The 21,147-nt window shown below is 36.0% G+C and overlaps 4 protein-coding genes across 7 annotated transcripts; 2 read left to right on the plus strand and 2 right to left on the minus strand.

Annotated features, from left to right (window-relative positions):
- Positions 1 to 1,419: 1,419 nt before the first annotated feature.
- Positions 1,420 to 7,740, minus strand: LOC107433321 (DEAD-box ATP-dependent RNA helicase 46). Of its 2 annotated transcripts, none has more exons than XM_016044597.4 (8): positions 7,587 to 7,740; positions 5,635 to 6,846; positions 5,147 to 5,371; positions 4,863 to 4,931; positions 4,056 to 4,325; positions 3,595 to 3,945; positions 2,761 to 3,038; positions 1,420 to 2,583 (listed from the first exon to the last, which is right to left on the minus strand). In XM_016044597.4, exons 2-8 carry the CDS (start codon positions 6,823 to 6,825, stop codon positions 1,545 to 1,547), a joined length of 3,423 nt encoding a protein of 1,140 aa, XP_015900083.2. In that variant the 5' UTR covers positions 6,826 to 6,846; positions 7,587 to 7,740; the 3' UTR covers positions 1,420 to 1,544. The 2 variants fall into 2 exon arrangements, with proteins under 2 accessions (XP_015900083.2, XP_015900084.2); XM_016044598.4 differs by lacking the exon at positions 7,587 to 7,740 and adding an exon at positions 7,316 to 7,487.
- Positions 7,741 to 7,937: 197 nt separating this feature from the next.
- LOC107433322 (uncharacterized) lies at positions 7,938 to 10,657 on the plus strand. 2 transcript variants are annotated; one of them, XM_016044599.4, is made up of 6 exons: positions 7,938 to 8,205; positions 8,497 to 8,878; positions 9,233 to 9,429; positions 9,514 to 9,655; positions 9,808 to 9,967; positions 10,287 to 10,657. In XM_016044599.4, the coding sequence occupies exons 1-6, from the start codon at positions 8,132 to 8,134 to the stop codon at positions 10,310 to 10,312; spliced, it is 981 nt and encodes a 326-aa protein (XP_015900085.1). In that variant the 5' UTR covers positions 7,938 to 8,131; the 3' UTR covers positions 10,313 to 10,657. The 2 variants fall into 2 exon arrangements, with proteins under 2 accessions (XP_015900085.1, XP_024935290.1); XM_025079522.3 differs by having other exon boundaries at positions 9,808 to 10,657.
- A 257-nt stretch (positions 10,658 to 10,914) lies between these two features.
- Positions 10,915 to 13,915, plus strand: LOC107433328 (ADP-ribosylation factor 2-like). Of its 2 annotated transcripts, XM_016044613.4 has the most exons (8): positions 10,915 to 11,221; positions 11,303 to 11,347; positions 12,257 to 12,411; positions 12,557 to 12,627; positions 13,003 to 13,122; positions 13,238 to 13,356; positions 13,443 to 13,524; positions 13,609 to 13,915. In XM_016044613.4, the coding sequence occupies exons 3-8, from the start codon at positions 12,264 to 12,266 to the stop codon at positions 13,612 to 13,614; spliced, it is 546 nt and encodes a 181-aa protein (XP_015900099.1). In that variant the 5' UTR covers positions 10,915 to 11,221; positions 11,303 to 11,347; positions 12,257 to 12,263; the 3' UTR covers positions 13,615 to 13,915. The 2 variants fall into 2 exon arrangements, with proteins under 2 accessions (XP_015900099.1, XP_015900100.1); XM_016044614.4 differs by lacking the exon at positions 11,303 to 11,347 and having other exon boundaries at positions 10,917 to 11,221.
- A 3,140-nt stretch (positions 13,916 to 17,055) lies between these two features.
- On the minus strand, positions 17,056 to 17,690 carry LOC112488971 (uncharacterized). The gene has a single exon (XM_025066868.3). The coding sequence runs from the start codon at positions 17,572 to 17,574 to the stop codon at positions 17,326 to 17,328; it is 249 nt and encodes an 82-aa protein (XP_024922636.1). The 5' UTR covers positions 17,575 to 17,690; the 3' UTR covers positions 17,056 to 17,325.
- Positions 17,691 to 21,147: the final 3,457 nt, after the last annotated feature.

Here is a 21,147-nt window from a genome sequence, read left to right on the forward strand (position 1 = left end):
CTCCTTTTTATTTTCCAAAAAATAAAAATAAAAAATTTCCCTCCATTAATCAAATTGGTCAATGGACAGGTCTTCCCTGCCATAATATATGGAGTGGACTATTTTTCTTGCTTATTAAAATGCAAGGAAAGGACCAAAAAAATTGTCCTTTTTTAAAAAAAAAAATTCTATCTTTTTTCCTCTAATGATAAAAAACAAAGTCCCATTCCTTGGTCACCAAGCAACTCGGATTTGCATTTTTTCTTTCGTTGAAAAACTCAAATGTAGATAACATAATTTGCAAATATTTATTGAGCTTTAAAAGTATTTTATTGGATCAAAAAGCAAAAAAGGAAAAAAATAAATAAACATGGGATGTATTATAGAAAGGAATTGAAGAAACAAAATCGCCTCCTATGCACATGTGTGTAACATAAAACGAGATGAATTGATTTTGATTTGAAAGAATGAAACTTATTAGATGGTATACAATGAAATGGTTTGAATTAAAATTATCAAACTTAAATGAATTTTGGTGATTGAAATAAAAATAAAGATGTGAATGGATTAGGACATCTTAATCAAGAGTCATGAACTCTAATTGGATAGAAGCTTCCATCGGTAGGTGATGCATGGTTTATAAGCTTTTCTGCTACATAAAGATACAGAGAAAAGGATATATGACTTTTGTGTTTGAAAATATTTACTAGTATTTGTTATTTATTTTTTTATTTAAGTGGCACTTTTTAAGGTAATAATACGGGTTTGATATTAGGAGAATGGTGGATTGAACATGCAAAAAGTTGATTAAGAACATTTAAGCGTGCAAACTAAGTGAGGGATGAACCAAATGACAATAAAAGTTAGAATGTTTATTTCTTTTGCATTTGGGATTCTTTTGGTGGATATTCTGCTTTACCACTGGGAGATTATTCCAAAAATCAAATTGTCTTCAGAATTACACATGCTCTACCTGCATGTACACTTGCCTACGATAGAAACATAAAAATTAAAATAATAATAATAATAACAATAGTGATAGGGAAAAAGAAAGCATACGTTTAGATATCATGATGCTTGAACTACATAACAAGGCATTATATTCACCCAGACAAAAAAAATGACGAGGCACTAGTAGTATATTTTTTTTTTCCTTTCGTTATATTCTATCCATGTCGTCTTTTCTTCATTTCTTTCCCTGAAATTCTCATAGAATTGTCCTCTTCTATAACCTTAAGCATTCATTTTCAATTCAAAGTGATAAAACATTTTAAATATTGCAATTCTTCATTATTTCTTTTAATAAAATCATAATTTTCTTTTAAAACGGTGATCATCCAAATTCCTTCATTAAAAGTTAACATTCGTCTACATGCATTTGAAAGTGTACTTCCTTCTTTCATGCCAACTATCATCAACTATATTAAAAGCAAAAGCAAATTAAAAAAAATAAATTTAAATAATACAATGTTAACATAAATTAATTAACAATTATTAAAAATATCATTTAATTAAAAAGGTTACATAATTTTTTTCAGCCTTTGTCCAATGAAGTTGGGCCGCTCCTATTCGGTAGTTGATTGCTGGCCCGGGTTCTCTGAGCCTGCCTCAGAATTCTCAACTACTGGTACATGTCCCACAACTTCAGCTGGAAATGCATTGCCTTGTGTACCTGGGGACATGGGCGACAACCCCGACTCAGGAGCTTCGACTTCTGGGTTTGTAGAATCATTTTGATCCAAGCTGCGCTCCTGTTGCCTCCTGCATCTGTCATTACTGTGGCTGCGACTGCGGCTGCGGCTTGGACTGCGACTACGACCACGAGACCAGCTCCGACTACGACTCCTACTCCGGCTCCTAGTCCAGCTCCTCCTTCTGGAGTGGCTGCGGCTACGGCTGCGGCTGCGGCTGCGGCTCCAACTTCGACTTTGGCTTCTGCTATAACCCCACGTTCTAACTCTTTCAGGGCTACGGCTATAGCTTCTGCCTCTGCTGTTCCTACCACCCATGTCCCTTCTATTATCAAATCGACCCCGTCCACGCCCACGTCCTCCGCGTACATCCATGTTATTGTACCTATCATGCAGGGGACGTTCATTTCTACCCCAACCCCCATGACCACCCCCAGGGCCACCAAATCCACGTCCCCTGTTACCACGCCCAGAAAAGAAATCTCCCCTCCCACCATAGCTGCTTATGGCACCATCTCTAGGACCACCACGACCACCAAAACCAATGTCCCTCGAGCCACTGCGACTACCAAAATTGCCATCCCTCATACCACCACGGCCTCCAAACCCAGCATCCCTCATGCCACCGCGACCGCCAGAATCCCAACGACCACCACCACTACCAGAATCAAAACGATTCATCGCACCCCTATCTTTGCCAAAACCAGGCCCACCACGCATAGCAATCTCACGCACCTCTGGGGGCACACACTGGTTTGCTCCTTCCAGAACTTTTATTAAATCAGCTGCATATTTCCAATCCTGCTCGGAGAAGAAGGTATAAGATACTCCAGTTGCACCAGCCCTCCCAGTTCTCCCAATTCTGTGAACATAGTCCTCAACCCCAGTAGGGAAATCATAGTTAATCACGACCCTGCATCACCATAAACCCAAAACAAAATAAGTTGTCTTGCAGAGAGCGCTAAATCGCAGAGAAATTAACCTCAAATCTGGGACATGATTCTGGATCATTTTCCCAAATAATTTTGTTAGCTTTTCACTCATATATTTGAATAAGCAACTTGGCAAGAATACAAAGAAACGGGCAAACCTTATGTCCTTGATGTCAAGCCCACGGGCAGCAACATCAGTCGCGACTAATACTGGGGACTTTCCACTTCGGAACTGATTTAAAACCCAGTCTCTCTCACCTTGAGATTTGTCTCCATGAATAGCAGCAGCACCAAAATTACAACCAATACTACGTGTAAGCTGATCGCACAATCTCTTAGTGGAACAAAAAATGATGACCTTAGAACCCCGCTCCTGTGCTCTAAGGATCTGCTCCAAGCGCCTCTGCTTTTCCATTTGCAGGACAACTTCAACATACTGCAAATTAATAGAAGAAATATCATCTTGCATGGAGCAAGAATATAATGTATTCACACAGGACAGGACACTAAAAATAATTATGCAACTGCTATTCCAAGTGCGGTTGTAAATACAGTATACACAATAAAAAACATTTACATTGTCAGAAAATTCAGATTGTTGCTACCTACTTACAAGTTACAAGGAATTTGAACTCAAGCTATCAGAAACTGTAATCTCTATGCATAAGAATGTCCACTAATGCCTACATTTGAAATGCTAATCAGATCCTATAGCGTTCGGCTCTAATGTGATGTTTTCTTATTTTGCATAATACATGAGATTCCTAACTTTTACATACTGAAACAAATCCACATAACAGCAAAAATAATATAAAAGGTTATATTACATGGGTTTTGATACACTTAATTTAACCATTGTTTTAAAATGTATAAACTTCTGTATAGTTTTTAAGTTGTTGTAAATTCAGTACATCCCTCCTTCAACTATAATCTAAAGTCTGTTTCCTCAAACCACCATATACTATTTTGATATCCAACAAATTAAAATTCACCTGTGTGATAGCCTTGTTTGCAGCAAGCTCATCGACACTGCCAATGTTCACTTGGACAGGATTAACAAGAAGATCACCTGCTATCTTTCTTACTTCTTTGGGCCAGGTTGCAGTATACATGAGAGTTTGTCTGCGTGGAGGTATTTCATTCACAATCTTACGGATTTGGGGTTCAAAACCCATATCAAGCATTCGATCTGCCTCATCAAGCACAAGAAGTGAAACTTGCCCAAAGTCAATCTTCTTCATTTCTAGTATGTCATTAAGCCGACCTGGAGTTGCAACAACTATATCTGCTCCACGGTCTAATTCTTTTAGCTGAGGACCCTTAGGAGCTCCACCATACAGGCACTGAATCATTGAGTTGAGTTATATAATTAAATCAACATTTGAAACATCATAAAATGAAAAAAATAACTTCACTTGTAAAAGATACTAAGTGATGAGCAACTTGAACCAACCGTGCAAGAGACCCTTGATGATCGGCCAAATTTGATGACCTCATCTTGTATTTGTGTGGCAAGCTCGCGGGTTGGAGCTAAAACCAACACTGTTGGGCCATTCTGAGGATTATTGTGCCGTTGTCTAAGAAGAATAAAGGCAGGGATCAAATAGCCCAACGTTTTTCCAGAACCAGTTTTAGCAATTGCAACAATGTCCCTACTTTGAAGAGCAATTGGCCATGTCTGTGCCTGAATTGGTGTGGGAGACGAGAAGCCAGCAGAATAAATCTGAAATATAATAGGTTTAAATTGGTAAGCTACAAGAATGCATGTACCCTTGGTACAAAATATAACAAAACAAGGATCCTTAATGTAGCATAATAAGGGGGAAAAAATTAACTAGAAAGCCCATGGGTGTATGGTTGCTTACAGAAGCAACTTGAGGCAAGAAAAGTGGGCAATAAAGACATAAGAGGTAGCCAATAAGCAAGAAATCCCAGTCACATCAGGTGTGATTTGGACAAAGGGCGAACTACCCTTCTAGAAGATGCACAAGAAAGGCTCCAACAGTTCATTTTGCAGCCTCCCAAAAATCAGAATAGTTGTTGCACGTAGTGTGCCAATAGCAGTGCAGCGTACGACATATGCTCCTCCTCCGGAGCAGATATCGCACCTGCGACAAGTGAGAACTGATGAGATCAAAAGTAATAAAATAAAACAATAACACAACAAAACAATAATGTACAAAAATAATGACATGGATCTCATTTTGGTTTTATAATCTGAAGATGCATAACATAACATCAAGTTGTATGAAAAACTTACCTCTCTCAGTATCTCTGGAGGAAAACCAGTGGCCTCAAATGTCACAAATGGTGCAGGAACATTGTCACCCTACACAATTAAATCAGAATATTTAAGTCATATATACTTAATCAAGCTACACTTCATGAAACTATCAATAAGAGTGCATCTGTACTGCTGATATAATCATGTTGTACAAATTTCCTAAGCCAAGAATAACAGTGTGACCTACGCACCAAGTCTAGTTATCAATTCTCAAAACACATAAAAACTCTAAAAGTGCAAACGTAAACAAAAATACAAACCGTTGCAGTCACTTCATTCTGCTGACGATAAACTTCAGCAGGTGAGAGAGTAGTAACATCAGTAGCTCCAATATAAGGAGGCTTCGTCATAGCATTATTTGTGAATTGTGGACCAGCTGTTCCATGATTGTACATGTTATGCATGGTATGGCCCGCACCACTATTCATTGCATTGGCATGACCAGATGCTGCACTAGGATATGGAATTCCACTTATTTGCATATCCTGAAAGATGCAAACAGCATTATTGGAAATCATCCACATTAAAACAGAAACCCAACGGAAAGCATAATATCATTAGATAAACTGATTAGACTTTTGCTTTTTTATTGAACTAGAAGAAACTCATTTACTTACAGCCAAAAAGCTGTGGTTTTATGAATAGAACAACTAGATATGAACATCTCATGTTTGATTTAGTAATACCAGTCACTGAATTCAGATTAAATTACCTTTTTAACATAAGAAATTTAAATTTTTGAATTTACCTGCTGACTTCTTGCCATTGGAATGGCAGCAAGCTTGGGCTGCTGATAATATTCATTTCCACTTCGGTTATGCAAATTATTATCCTGTCCTATCCTTAATCCAACAGGTGGCATGTTAGACTGCTGGTTGTGCATCGCTGATAGATCCCTCTCATTTTGGAACCTAGGACCCTGTGGATGGTGCAAATCAGAACCAGTTGGCTGCATTTGACCCATGGAGGAAGGCTGTTGCATATTGCGTAAAGGGCCACCAAACTGCTGGGTTTGACCTGAATGAACACTGATCTGAGACATCTGAGCTGAATTGGTTCCAGCAGCAAGGTTCTGAACAGCTGAGACGCCAGCTTGTTGGAAGTGGGAAGGTGAAAATCCAATTTGATTTCTGTTCTGAAAATCATCTTCTTCCCTCTTAGGGAACGCTGATTTATACTCTTGTTGATTTGCAAATGTTTGCCCTTGTGCACTATGCTGAGTCTGTTGCTGTGAACTTTGTTGTCCTTGAGGAAGCATGCTCAGCTGATAAGCCATATACTGGAGCTGCTGATGTGTAAATTGTTGTGCTTGTGGTTGCGTCATTTGGGCACCTTGACTCTGTGGTGCTTGTTGCCCAATTTGGTGGGGCATTTGATGGATGGCTTGCTGGGGCAATTGCTGTCCTGGCTGCTGCAAAGCATGCTGGCCTGATTGCTGGGGTAATTGTTGAATCATATGCGGCATTTGCTGACCTGGATGCTGCATCAATTGCTGCTGCGTTAATGCCACCTGTCCATGCTGCTGTTGCATGGCCTGAGCCAATTGTGGATTCTGTTGTTGCCCAGCATGAGGCATATGTGAACCCTGCTGGTGAGTAACAGGTGCCACAAGGGGACTCTGCTGTTGTGGTATTAGATGTCCATGCTGACTCACTTGCTGAGCCTGCTGTTGTTGTGAAGTTTGGGCAATTTGCTGCCCATGCTGAGCCACAGGAATTGGAGCAAGCTTCGGCGTAGAAACAGCGGGGGGTGGCCCAGGAGGCAATGGTGGAGGCAAAGTAGGCGGTTTTTCATACTGAGTGACATTAGTTTCTGGATTCCAGTAGTATAACACACCCGTGCTTCCATCAATCAAACCCTTCCAGGGTTTTGGGAGAGTGGGATCATCAGGTGCATATCGGGGACCAAGGGATGAAGGTGCTGGCTCCGCCGTTGCCATGCTCCAATTTTATCTATTTATCTATTGCCAGTATAAGAAAACATACTTCCAAATAAGATGCATATTGAATCATTCAGCGCAGATAAATAAAAACAGAATCATCATAAATGAAGATGCCTATCGAAACCAACCAATAAAACTTAGAAACAAATAAAAATAAATTAAAAAAAAAAGAAATTCTGTATGTTCACGTTGAAACCTCCAAGAAATTGTCAAACAAAAAAAAAAAGAGTAAACTTATCCGGTGAACAACAATATTCAAATTCACAGAAAATTTAAATCACCCCAAGACCGAATATTTAACCTCCCCCCAACACAACAAAAAAAAATAAAAATGCGATGAAGCAGATAATTTTCAATTTTAATAATGAAGAACCGAAGAGCATATCAACCATAATCCTCAATTGTCCTAAAGAACCCTAAAAAAAAAAAAGATCAAAACTACGAAAACCTCAAAGAGAAAGCACACAGCTCGTAGAAAATCATATACCTGGATGAAGAACCTAAACAATAATCGCTCATCAAACGATGGGAAGGGAAACAAATATAATAATAATAATAAATAATAAAAACAAATGCTAACCCTATAAATGGGGACCAATAAAGTCCCTAAAACTCTCCTTCCTCCGCGACTCCTAGGAGAAGTCTACAATTGGAGGAAAAAGGAAACAAGAAAATTTTCCACAAAAAAAAAAAAAAAAAAAAAAAAGAAGAAGAAGGGAAGGGACTCCGATGTTTAGGGTTAAGCGAGGAAGAATCACCTGCACCGACAGTCCAGGCTCGCCGATGCACCATAAAATATAACGTGATAAATTTGCCCGCTGATCTGCGCTATTAACCGAAAAAGGTTTTCTGATTCGCGGTGTTTCTCAAAATCTAGCGGAATGAATGATTTTTAACCGGACAATGAAGGCGCCTTCACTGTGTAGAATACCGACGGCTATAATCTATTGTCGGATACAGTGATACGCCAAGTGAAATCCCTAGCGTCCAAAGTGAATAGTATCTTGCTTGGGCAATGAATGCGTTGTAAAGCCCATAGCCCAATCCAATTTATTTGGGCTCCTAATGAAGCCCATGAAATTACGTTTCCGTTGATCCGCCGGTTTTGAAAAAATTTGAAGGCAAACCGACTGGAACATTCTCAGATTTTCTTCTTCTTATTATATTCTACTTTGTAGTTGTTTGTTCAGAAATTCTCACAACTATAAGATGCAAAGTGGGGGCAGTTTGAGAATCGTCCCCTACAATCTTCAGCTGATCGCACGCACGCACACTCAAAATCCAAAACCAACATAAAAAATCCATGGCCGTGGAAGCCAAAGCAGCTGCCACCGTTCATGAGCTCGCTCTCGCCGACACCGACATCAATTGGCACAGGTTTTCTTTATATATTATAAATTTATGTTTTATACCAGTTCGTTTGTGTTGTGCCATGAAGACAACCTAGCCGTACCAGGAGGATTGTTTTTATGAATAGTTCTGCATTGGGTTTCTTTCAAGATTGCGTTTTTCACACTTTTTGTTTAGTCGCTTTGGTTCCAGTTCGTTAATTTTTGGCCAATTCGACGAACTAGATATACCAGGGTGATTGCTTGTATGCATTCTCCAATGGGTTTCTTTCATGGTTGGATTTTTTTCACACTCTGGTTTGGTTGCTGTGGAAATTAGGTTGGATAAGACGAAGTTTCATGCAATTGGGGCGGTGCTTTTCACGGCGCAGTCAGCTTTACTTCACCCAACAACGGTGGTAAAGACTAGAATGCAAGTAGCTGAGTCTGGACTCTCTCACATGCGTGGATTTACGGTGTTCAGGCATATACTGAAGAACGATGGAATCCCTGGATTGTTTAGAGGATTTGGGACTTCTGCAATTGGATCATTGCCTGGTAGGGTCCTGGCTTTGACGTCCCTCGAAGTATCCAAGGATATGATGTTAAAATACACTCAAGGGATAGACATGCCCGAGGCTACGCGTGTGGGTATTGCTAATGGAGTTGCGGGCTTGTTCTCTAATTGTGTTTCTTGTGTGTACTATGTACCTTTGGATGTAGTATGTAATTTTTCCTACCTTCTTAGTCTCACTATTTCTTTAAGTTTGTGAAAAGTAAAATACTATTTGGAAAGTATGAAGGCGGAGATAAAGATTATCAGTATCTTTTAAGGTTGAGAAATCTACAATTTCTGGTGCTAGTTCTGTTTGAACAGAGGGTTTCAAACTAGTGAGCAGCTTTGCCATTGGCCAAGTTTTACATTTTTGTCATTGTATTGCTTTCGTATTTATATTTATCCAAGTGTTTGGTTTCTATTTTGTGTCTAGAGAAATCAAATTTCTTATGCATGCAATAGTATGTGCTAATATGTAACTTATAACGTTCGCCATACAATGTTATGTGCTATATGCCAGATTTGCCAGAGACTAATGGTTCAAGGACTTCCTGGAACTACATTCTGCAATGGGCCGTTTGATGTCATAAAAAAAGTGATAAAGGCTGAAGGTTTTCGAGGTTTGTATAGAGGATTTGGACTAACAGCTGTGACACAGTCCCCGGCATCTGCACTCTGGTGGGGTGTCTATGGTGCTGCCCAGCACATTATCTGGAGGTATCGTTAGTTTTCACCATCAAGAATGTTATGGTTCTTTGTAGAGCTAGCATCTTAAATGTCTAATTATTAATGTCTTTCTAGGAGCCTAGGCTATGGAGATGAAATTGAGAAGAAACCGTCTCATATGGAGATGGTGAAAGTTCAAGGTACAGCAGGAATGGTGGCTGGTGCTTGTTCCTCAGTTATAACAACTCCCATTGACACTGTAAAGACTAGACTTCAGGTAATATAAGCAATATTTGCATTTTCTTCTGTTTTCACTGCATCTATTTCTCGATATCCATTTTCCTATCACACAGTTTCATGTCAATGAAAAATCATCTTTTGAGAGACTGGTGTGTATTTTATTTTGTTCTGGCTCTTCATAACTCAAAGGTCATGGATGATTATGGCGTTGGAAGGCCGTCAGTTTTCAAGACAACAAAGACACTTCTTAAAGAAGATGGATGGTGGGGTTTCTATAGAGGATTTGGACCTCGCTTCCTAAATATGTCACTATACGGAACCACAATGATAGTTACTTACGAGTTGATAAGTAAGTTGGCTTCCCAATCTCTTTTATTGAATTCTTGCGATACAAGTCTGATTCTGGCAGAAGAAATAAGATGTAGAAGACTAGATGGATTCCACTTTGAAGTTAGATTCAAAGTTATGATTGTGGAAGTTATACTATTTTAATTGCCTTCCGAGCTAAAATGTTAGAGATGAAATGCCTGTCTTATACCTATCCTTATGGTTTATTCTCCCTTCATTGGTTCTGCTTTCACTGGCCATGCTTTTTTGTTGCAATGGTACAAATATCCATGGCACTGCCAAGCTAACCAATTTTGAATTTTGTGCACCCACTTCATCAGAGAGATTATCGATAAAGCAAAAATGAGATTTTGATCTGGTCAAGGGGCAAGTTGGTTGCAACACTACTCGATGGTGTTTCTTGAATTCAGAGAAGAATGGTTCTGGCTTTCTGCGTGGTTTGCTTCTCATATTTTACTTCTCAGCAGCTGTGAAAACTGTACTTCCAACTGTTATATAATGTTATCTTTGGCTTAAATTGGAGTAGCTACACTTTGTGGAATGGTAATTTTTTTCCCCCCATTCCGTATCTTTTTTCTGTAACTTGGAAGTTGGAAGAGAAAAATGTTTGAATTTTTCTCTACTCATTCAAATCTTGTAAATAAAATGCTCTCCTCAGGTTATTATTGCTTATTCTTTTGTTAACACTAAACAGCATTATATGCCTACTGCCTTTTTCTTCAGTTTCAATATGATTTCTTTGTTGTAACCATTACAAATTTATTTGTTTGTTTGAATTTATATGATATTATATTATAAGGATTTCAATTAGGATGCCCTTTTTTTTACCCCAAAAAAAAAAAAAAAAAAAAACTGAAAATTTTTTATTAAAAAAAATAAGAAATAAAATTGTAAATATAGTAATTATAAGTATATAGTAGTAAAGCTTCTCGGGTCAAAGAGTTCCCACCCGGCCGGGACGATTTAAAAACGGAGCGAAGCTTCCTTGTGACGGCGGGCAACGGCGTTGAGTTGGATAAATTTCCCACGTCCACACAAATAAAATAAAATTGAAAAGTAAATAAATTCAAACAGATCTGTGCGCGTTTCGCGGTACCCCTACAAATTGGTTCGGAGGGGGGAGAGAGAGAGAGAGAGAGAGAGAGAGAAATAGAGGGGAAAGAATCTGAATCTGCTCTGAGTCTCTCTCTGCCTCACAGATCACAACCCATTTCTTTCTCTTGCATTCCTTCCTTCCTTCCTTCCCTTCCACTGTGTAAGTTTTTTTCTTTTCAATTATTATTACATTCTTCATTTCGAATATTATATATAACAGCTCCTTTTTGTTCCGTTCTAGATCTGACCCGATCCCGCTTTTGATCTCCGTTTTCTTCACCCATTTGTATGGTTTCTTTCTTATATAACATATATTTATAATGTTTATGTATCTATCTATTTTAATTAGATTTGAATTATCGGCCTGATCTTTGTTTTACGTTTACAAATATTTAATTTTTATTTTGTTGCTAAATCTAAAAATTCGAATTTTTTTCTTTTTCTTTTTACTTTATAATCAAAGATTCGAGATTTACGGTTCAATCAATGAAGGAATTTTGCGATGTGAATTGTGTATTGTTTGATATACTAGGTTACATTGCCAATTATATATGTTCATTTGGTGAGAATTTTAAACTGCGATACGATTTGGGCCCAATGCGTTCAGTTTCTGGTGAGATACGCTTGGGTCCTTTTTTTCCATTTCTTGCAAACGAATTCTGGATTCTAACAGTTCGAGCTGCGGACAGTTTTTAATCTTTTGATGAGTAACTTAATTGGGACTGCATGAAGGCTGTGGTTTCTTCTGTGGAGATCTTATATGCGATGAGATTTTTACGTGTTCTTGCATGGTGATAAATTCTACATCTTTGCATTTTATGTCAATTATGAGATTTCGTCCTTTCTGTGGTAATTGATTGTGTTTTAGTGTAACACAATTCTTGTTAGATATGGGTCATGCTTATCAAATTTTAAAAGAAATTTGTAATGGTTTAAAATTTGTACAACTGGGTCAATATTGCTTGGTGTTGTCAATTTGTTCTTGTGCGTTCTAGCGATTTTTGTATCATTTTGATATAAGAATCTATGTTCATTTCTATTAAATTATATGCTGATTTATCAAGGCAGGAAGCTTTCTTACTTATTGATTTCTGCCTTAATTGAATGGTTGGAGATTTTCTTTGCGATTAATGTGTCTTGACATCCAGTGGGGTTTTTTGTTTCTGACTTAATCTTTGTTCACTGGATATGTTAGGTACAAGATGGGGCTGTCTTTTACCAAACTTTTCTCGCGATTGTTTGCTAAGAAAGAGATGCGAATTCTTATGGTTGGTCTTGACGCTGCTGGTAAAACCACAATTTTATACAAGCTTAAGCTAGGGGAAATTGTTACAACAATCCCTACAATTGGTATGCTTCCTCTTTCTTTATTTTTTCCTTTTCTTTTTTTTAAAAAAAAAAACAAAAAGAAACATCTCATGCTTTCTTTCTGATTCAACAAAAATAACCATGTTCTGAGTGTCTTCTCATACTATTGTCCTATTGTGTTTGGCAGGTTTTAATGTGGAAACTGTGGAATATAAGAACATAAGCTTCACAGTCTGGGATGTCGGGGGTCAGGATAAGGTGAACAACTGCTTTTATCAGGATTATTCAACTTTGTCATGCTGTCTATTGCTTGATCTTTAAGTTTTTGCATTTTTAGTCTACATGAGCTATCTCTGGAGAAATGGAAAAGAAACTTAATAAGCCCTTTATGAGTTTGCGTGTCTTCTTGATTGTTAATCTCTCTTCTATTGCATAATGTCCGAGTGCATGAGTCCTTTGTTATTATCCAATTACATTTAGATACTTTTCTTTTCCAAACCAGGGACATGCATATATGCTGTTATATTTATCGTTTTGTTTGACCTACAAACTTTGGAAATGGTTTTAAATAGGTTTAGATGATATCCTTTTTCCGTCTATTTAGTGACATTCTTATCATTTGATGGGCTGTAGATTCGACCTTTGTGGAGACACTACTTCCAGAACACACAAGGCCTTATCTTTGTGGTTGACAGCAATGACCGAGATCGTGTTGTTGAGGCTAGAGATGAGTTGCACAGGATGTTGAATGAGGTACCATCTTGAATTGCAATATATGTTCCCTATATTAAAGTTTTGTCCAAATATTGTCTATGGTGGCAAGTGGATGTGATCAAAATTGTGCAATGTGATTGTCTTTTATGAGCAGGATGAATTAAGGGAGGCTGTTCTGCTTGTGTTTGCAAACAAACAAGATCTACCCAATGCAATGAATGCTGCTGAGATTACTGATAAGCTTGGCCTTCATTCTCTTCGACAACGCCATTGGTAAAGTTGATCAAAGCATCTGTTTCTTTCTCCTCTACCAACCATCTGGACACATTGTCTGATCGTATATTAGTTATATTTTTCAGGTATATTCAAAGTACATGTGCCACTTCTGGAGAAGGATTGTATGAGGGATTGGATTGGCTCTCAAACAACATTGCCAACAAGGTATGCTGCAAATGTTTTATTTTGATTTTCATTTTACTTAATACATTTGTGCTTATATTTGTTCATGTCTTTCTCTCATTTCAGGCTTAGCCGACTTTAGGCAGGGCAAGAGTTCTCGAGCTTATGGTTGCAACCTAGTGCCAAGTTATAGAGTTTCATGCTGTAATACTCATCGTATTGTTAGATGTGAAATGGTATTATTGTTGTTACGGAATGGAGTTTTTCTATTTTTTGTTTTAAATTCTTTTAGTAATTCTTCCATGTGTTCTTTGCTTATGGAGTTGATATTGTGTAAATTGTTGGCATTTCTTTTGCCAGATATCCACGATTAGACATTAAGACATTCAATCTTTTCATATTGGCGATATTTCAGTTTATTTGTTGGGAATAATTTGTTTCTAAATTTTATAGTTTTCTAAGCAAAGTTGTAAAGTTAGTGTCAAAGTCCTCGGCCCAAAAAAAAAGGTTCTGTTTTGGATTTGTTGCTCTGATAATATTCTTCTGTTTAAACCATACGCATCCGTGTACTTAATAGAATATTGTACGTAGAAGGCGCAGTTTTCAAACCAATTCTTCAAACTTTAGGAAATATGTTGGCAAATTTTCCATCATATGAACAAGCCAAAATTTCAAATATCAGTGAAGATAATTGAGAGAATAGATACTTTCCCACTGATTAAACTGAACAAAAATAAAAGAAAAAACAAAACAAAAAAAAAAAAAAAGGAAGAAGAAGAAGAAGAAGATATCTTCTCACTGCCATCTTGCCGGAAGACAAGACAGGAGTGACTGAACAGTGTAATGAATGTCTTAATTTGCATTTTTTGGGCCAAAAAAAATTGTTGAAAAAAAAAAGATAAATAGCACTGAATGGAGACAAAAAGAAGAATAAACTGGCAAAAGTTTATCAAGATCAGATTAAACTTGGTTTCTTTTTCCCAAATTGATTTTGATCTTGATGTCACTGCCACATGAAAATTGAAGATGATGAGAAAGCCTAGAGGTAATCAAAACAGTTGTATGTAACGTGCTATGTAAATGTGAAGAGTTTTGTTGTTCTCTTCCTTAACTTTTATGACCACTGGGCTAATGGATTCCTCAATAATTTCCTTAGTCTCAAAATAGCTCCTATCTCTTTTTCTGTTTTGTTATTTTCAGTACTAAGATTTTCTTACTGGGGGTCGTATAAGTCATTTGAAATCCATATTTTGTTTTGTGCAGCAGAAGTGGATATAAATATATGCACATTTCTTTTCCCGGTTGAGGACAGTAACATGTTTCTGTAGTAGACAAGGGAAACTGTATTTAAGTGAACAAAACCATGGGAGCATCAAAGTTTCAACTTTCAAGAAGACAAAATAATTCATGACCAACATACTAATTCTGTAGACTTGATTTTTAGTTCAGCAAATTCTGCGGTATCCATGTGTCTGCAAAAATGTGCCTAAGGCAGTGGATTCTACATGTGCAGCAGGGGAATCTCAACTTTTGTAGGTAAACTTTCAATATCTTCATTTAGACTTAGGCTTGGATTAGACTGGATTAGGTTAGATTAGTTAAAGCAAGAGTGGTATGGAATTCTGGGTCCATAATAGATTGTTTTTCTAAATTTTAATTGACCCTTGGAAGTAGTAGTCGAAGTAGCCAGGTAAGAAACCGAGTATAACATATAGTGGAATGGAAAGGCGGAAATTGAAGGGCTGCAGTGGATCACTCATTTTAATGCTGAACATTGAAAGAGCCACCAAAAAGGAAGTTAGAAAAAGGAACCTTAGAAGAAAGAAAAAGAAAATTTAAAGAAATAAAAAAGGGCCATATAGATTTAGATGGTTCTCCTTCTAAGTAGCTGAAGCAAAAAGGAAGAGAACCCCAAGAGAAGGGGGGAGGGGAGGAGGAGAGAGAGTTACTTTTACCCTGGCATGCACAGTGACAATGACTGTTTCACTTAAGGGAAAGAGAAATTAGGAGGAGAGAACTGGGTTAGAATCCTTTGAAGAGTTAATAAATGTAGCAATTTGGGCACTGATCCTTCACCACAACATTCCTATATAGTTTTTTGTTTTTTAGGGGTTGGATGGGGTCACCTTTTATAAGGTGTTTGCTCTCTCTTCGAGTATAGAAATGAGTTGGAAGCCATAAACAAGCATAAGGTTCTTTTACCATTCTTATAAAGCCTTAGGACTCAAATACCAGGATACCACTGTTCTTCTTTCTTTAACTGGTAGTTGCGACACATAATTGGAGTTTTTTTTTCTCTTTTCTTTTTCCTTTTTTTTTTTTTTGTTTTTTTTGGTATCTATAAAAACGAGTAACATATTTTACTTCTTTAAGATTCCATTCCCATCCCTTAATTTGGTGTCTCTATAAACATGTGAAAAATGAGTATGCAATGTGTAGCTGAACTCGTAAATATATATAATTGTTGTTTTTTGGTAAATATATATATTCTTATACATACATATAATTACAAATATATATATATATATATATATATATATTTGGAATGACATATATACGTAGAATTCAAGCAAAGACTAGATGTACATTTCAAAACAGTGAAAGTAGGGGTTTTCCTCATATAAAGCCAAAAACAAGTACAGGATTCTATATTTGTTTATTGATAGACAGGATGTAGATCAATGCATTCACAAAAAAATAAATAAAGGAAAAAGGAATAGATCGATGCTCCAATAATTTTTCCTAGTACTATGTGGTAATTTGCCATGCATGTTCTTCTACAAGCTTCCAGTTCAAACCGCCGGTCACATTTTTTTTTTTTTTTTTGGGGTTTTTTTGGCTAGGAGGGTCCATGTTAATGCTAGAGATTGGAAAAGTAGATAATAAATTACCATCAAGTAAACCCTGATCACTAGTGAGCTTCTACCCCATTTATTCATTCTTTAGTTGTATATATTCTCTCGTTTGCAATTATTTGCCTCTAATTTGCAGTCTCTCCGTCAAGTTCATATGTATGCAAGATTAGTTTTTAATTCTTTGCTTATGTACTTGTTAATCCGAACTAAACCCACAAAGTTAAATACATTATCATGTATACAACCTACATATACAGTAGTGTTTTGATTGATGTACGCATTAATATGTATACAACCCACAAAGTAAAATACAGTATTTTGGAAGGTGAAAATGATATATAAATTAAGAGTAAACAGTCAGTTTTTAATTGATTTATTAATCTCAAATGGTTATGCACCTTGAATGAATTAGCGGTTTAAGATATATAGGCTTTGAGCAGACTCAAATTGATAACCTTGTTAGTTAATTAGATTTACGTACATGTTATAATATCGTTAATTAATTTCAACAGCATATGCCTTTGATTCTAGCTATAGTGAGTAGTTAATACTTATCACAATGAAATAACACCGGCTGCAAGAGAATCTAGTGTTGCTCATGTTAAACATTGATGATAAGAAGGTGGATGAGAAAAGATCACACATGCAGAAATGAGAAAATTCATAATAATAATAAAAAGAAAAAAAGAAGGAGAAGAGAGCGGCATGAAGGACTATATATAAAATGTGCATTATTAATTAATAATGTAAAATGTAATCTGGGGCATAATTATTGTATGTGATAAAATATTTAGGATGCACATTTGCAAGTGAATTACAAGAAGGAAAAACATAATAAAAAATGGAAACCATAATTGAAGCTGCTCAGGTCAGAATAGTGACTAGGATAATTTCTAAAGCTAGAGAGAAGAAGCATGGTAAGCTTAATGGAGCTTCATGCATGGCCAGGCTTGGAAAGCATTGGAGGGACATTATTGATGATGACCAATTAAACTGCCAAAGTTTGGCGCTCAGAGTCGGAAACTCGACTTTCATAGAACCTGGCAATGAAAGCAGAAGCTTTGCGGTCAATACCAGGCTCAGCAGTCCAACCACCTCTATCTTCATCACTTGCATATATTCTTCTCCTAATGTAGTAACCTTCTTCTGAGTATGCATCTTCGTTGCTTCCACTTGAAAAGCATGCCTTGAATATGTTGCAGAAGGAGAACAATGAAGCTGATTTTCCCTTCCCCATCTTAATAATTTCTAAGTATATATAATTTCTATTAGCTATATATATATATATATATATAGCTATTGTTGTTTTCTTAACAAGTGAGGTTTCTGCAATAACCCCATGAAATATCTCACTGTATTTATAAGGGACAGATGATAAGGGGGTTGTTTGGGATCTAGGCCAGTTTGGCAGCTAACTTAAAATAAAAATGGACGGCAGGGATTCATTGATGTGACAGTATTATGTTCCAGGAGATGATATTTTATGACGGTCGTAAAACCAAGACAAAGAATAAGTGTTATTGTCCTCTGCTTTTGAATTGACCCAAACAGGACTTCCTCTTCTCTTCTCTAATGTGGTACAGTACCTAAAACCCCTTTTCATAAGTTTCCATTATATATATTTTATTTCCTTACTTTTTTTTTTTTTTTTCCCTCAGAAGATGCCCTCTCTATCTACCTAACAATATTAAAGTAATGCCTACGGAAACTACATTTGTTGTACTCCTAGTTGTGATAATTCTTTTGCAGTCCTTTTTCACATTCTAAGCCCTCTCTATCTAGCTAGCAATATTAAAATAATGCTTACGGAAACTACATCTGTTGTACTCCTAGTTGCGATATTTTTTTGCACTCCTTTTTCACCTTCTAAGCTGTGGAACTTGGAGGATTGTGCTTTTAATTATTTACTTATTATCTTCTTCTTTTTTGGTTATTAATACTATAAGAGATATATGAATATTTGGAATTCAAAGACATAAAATCTTCAGTCTTTTTCAATTGTATTAGATTAGAAAACCTGGAATTAAGTTTGATGGGTTAAACTTGCACGGTTTACTTTATAAGCCGGTGGCCTTTTTTTGATCCGAAAAGGAAAAGAGTTAAGTCTAAAAAGATGAATGATAGATAGAAAATAATGAAAAGCAAAGCTTTTATGCGTTGGTGCTTTTGTGTAATGGTTTTATGAGAAGCTTCGAGGCAGGGATTGAAGGAGTTAAAAAGTCCCCTCTATCTCCACCTCCTATTTCCCTCTAGCAGTGCATTCAAGCTGTCTAGCTTTTTGGCATCTTGAGGCAAATAAAATAAAAAATAAAATAAAATAAATCAAGAGTTTTATTTTTTTTTTTTTTGGTTTTGTGTGATCGAATACAGAGAACAGTATCTATCTTTTTGCATTTAGCTTGTTTGGTTATTCATTATTATATTGTTATATTGTTGTAACAGATCTGATATAACTTTCTCTTTTTCTTCTTTGTACGAATAAATATCGTCTATGTGGAAGAAGAGGCTGATACTGTTAGATTGAACAAGATCAATATCATTGTATATAAAGCATTCTCTTTAACATGTGTCAACTCACTATTGGTTCTCCATTATTATTATAAACCATATATCTACAATGCTTAGCCTAGTTGCTTTTCTGTGATAATAAATTCCTATGAGATTAGAGAGTCTCTGTTTCACATTTGATTTCATAATCACAAATTAGTTCACTTTGCAGCTTGGTTTGGGCCTGCATTAGGTTTTATACAACTGCATGCCTTTCTAGCTAATAATTGTGGTGGTGGTGGTGACTTATGCTATTTTATTATTAATTATTAATTAAAGGGTTATCTTTATTTTATTCCAAGAAAAGCTTCATTTAGTTTGTTAGATGTTGAGAATAAATTGTTGTGAAAACAAAATTTGGAAGAAATTGTCTCAAGTTTAAAAGTTGAATTGAAGGGTTTTTTTTTTTTTTTTTTTGTCACCATTTCATTATGAATAAAATAATGAAAAAAATATATTTATATATATATATATAATATTTTTCTAATACACAAATTTTTGTACAAATTCACACCGTGCTTTTTCATTTGCTATATTGTTGATAATAAGAGAAATTCCGGATAAAAGTTGTCCGGATTCTCTAACCTCAGAAAAATCTTATAAATACGATCAGAAATTTCGGGTCCTCCTAAAGAGGTTCTTAAAGCAGATTATTCTCATTGCAATCATGGCATACTATCACGTGAAAATCAACTATAGTGCAGGTACTTGTTTTCTTTCGACTGCGTTTTGAAATTCGAGTCTATGAGGGGAAAAAGAATATATATATATATATATATATGTACTTTTTGGTAATACGGAAAATATTTACCTATAAAGATACGAGTTCAGTCTTCATTTTTAAATTTAATGGAAAATATACTGCAATAATAATGAATAAAATTATTAGTAATCAAATTAGGCCAGGATTTATTATATTGGGCCATGTCCCTCGAACCTGGCCTACTAAACTATATGAGTCCTGACCAGTGCTTTAGCCCAGGCTCACTTGAAACGACAATTTTTTTTTTATTTAAAACTTTTTAGCAACTCAATGAGTGTGTATATATAAAAGAAATGATGTGCCCTCCTAAATTGGTTTTGAAAGCAAATTATTGTGTCAGCGATCATAGTATACTATCACGTGAAAATCAACTATAGTGCATTTGCATGATTTCTTTAGACCATGTTTGGAGTTTCAAATCTACGAGGGAAAAGGATATTATTATGTATTATAAAGAAATGATCTTAATTTTCTTAACATTAATTCAAAGGAAAATAATATGAAAGAAAATTAAATTAAGGGCCGGATTAAATTTTTTGGACCATTATCTGTTGAACTGCACGAGTCCTGTCCAAGTAGATCAGAGCAGATGGATGGGCCTGCAATTGTTAGGTACGTATTAATTATGTCACTCATTGTACGACCCAACTCCACCGCCCTGGTGTGTGAGTTTATGAGATACATCCATATTGGATTACTATATATGTGTGCATATCATAGGCCAACCGTGTCATCTGTTGTTGTTCTGATGTTGAAAAGTGAAAGTACGAGCCTGATTATCATCGTCAAGATCTTGAACTAGCTACTGGTGATAATTGTTGCTCTGTTAATGATTTCCTTCAAACTCCAAGAAGACGCAGATAATGATAATATGTTGATCAATTCCTTTGAGATTGAGAGAGAGTCTCTGTTTTACATCTGATTTTATAACCACAATTTAACATTGGTTTTATATACTACTACTACATAGATAATGATGTAGTGGTCAACCTAACCATCTAATTACTACCTAATGTATAAAAAGCTTCATTGAGTTTGGTAGATGTTTGGGATTATATTGTCGTGAAATTAGGTATGAATTTAGTATGCCAATTAACAAATACAAATAGCGAGTATGGCCAAAATTAGCCTCTCTTTTTTTAAATTTCTTTTTAAGTTTATTTTTCTCATTCAATTGTATTAATTTTACGAGTATAACTGACAGCTGGTTTTTCTATTCCAAATTTTTGTAACCTTTTTTTTTTGCTCGACAAATTTTTGTAACCTTAGTGAATATGAAGAAAATATAATATATCTTGTATAAATATAATAAGAAATTGGTTTCAGGAAGATATATATATATATATAAAATAAAAAATTTGGGCCCTCCTAAATAGGTTCTTAAAGCAAATTATTCTCATAGAGATTATTGTGTAGTATGACGCGAAAATCAACCATAACGCATGTACTTGATTTCTTTCGACTATGTTTTGAGATTCGAACCTATAAGGGGAAAAAGGA

This window comes from Ziziphus jujuba, chromosome 11 (assembly GCF_031755915.1).
Source record: "Ziziphus jujuba cultivar Dongzao chromosome 11, ASM3175591v1".
Taxonomy (NCBI): domain Eukaryota; kingdom Viridiplantae; phylum Streptophyta; class Magnoliopsida; order Rosales; family Rhamnaceae; genus Ziziphus; species Ziziphus jujuba.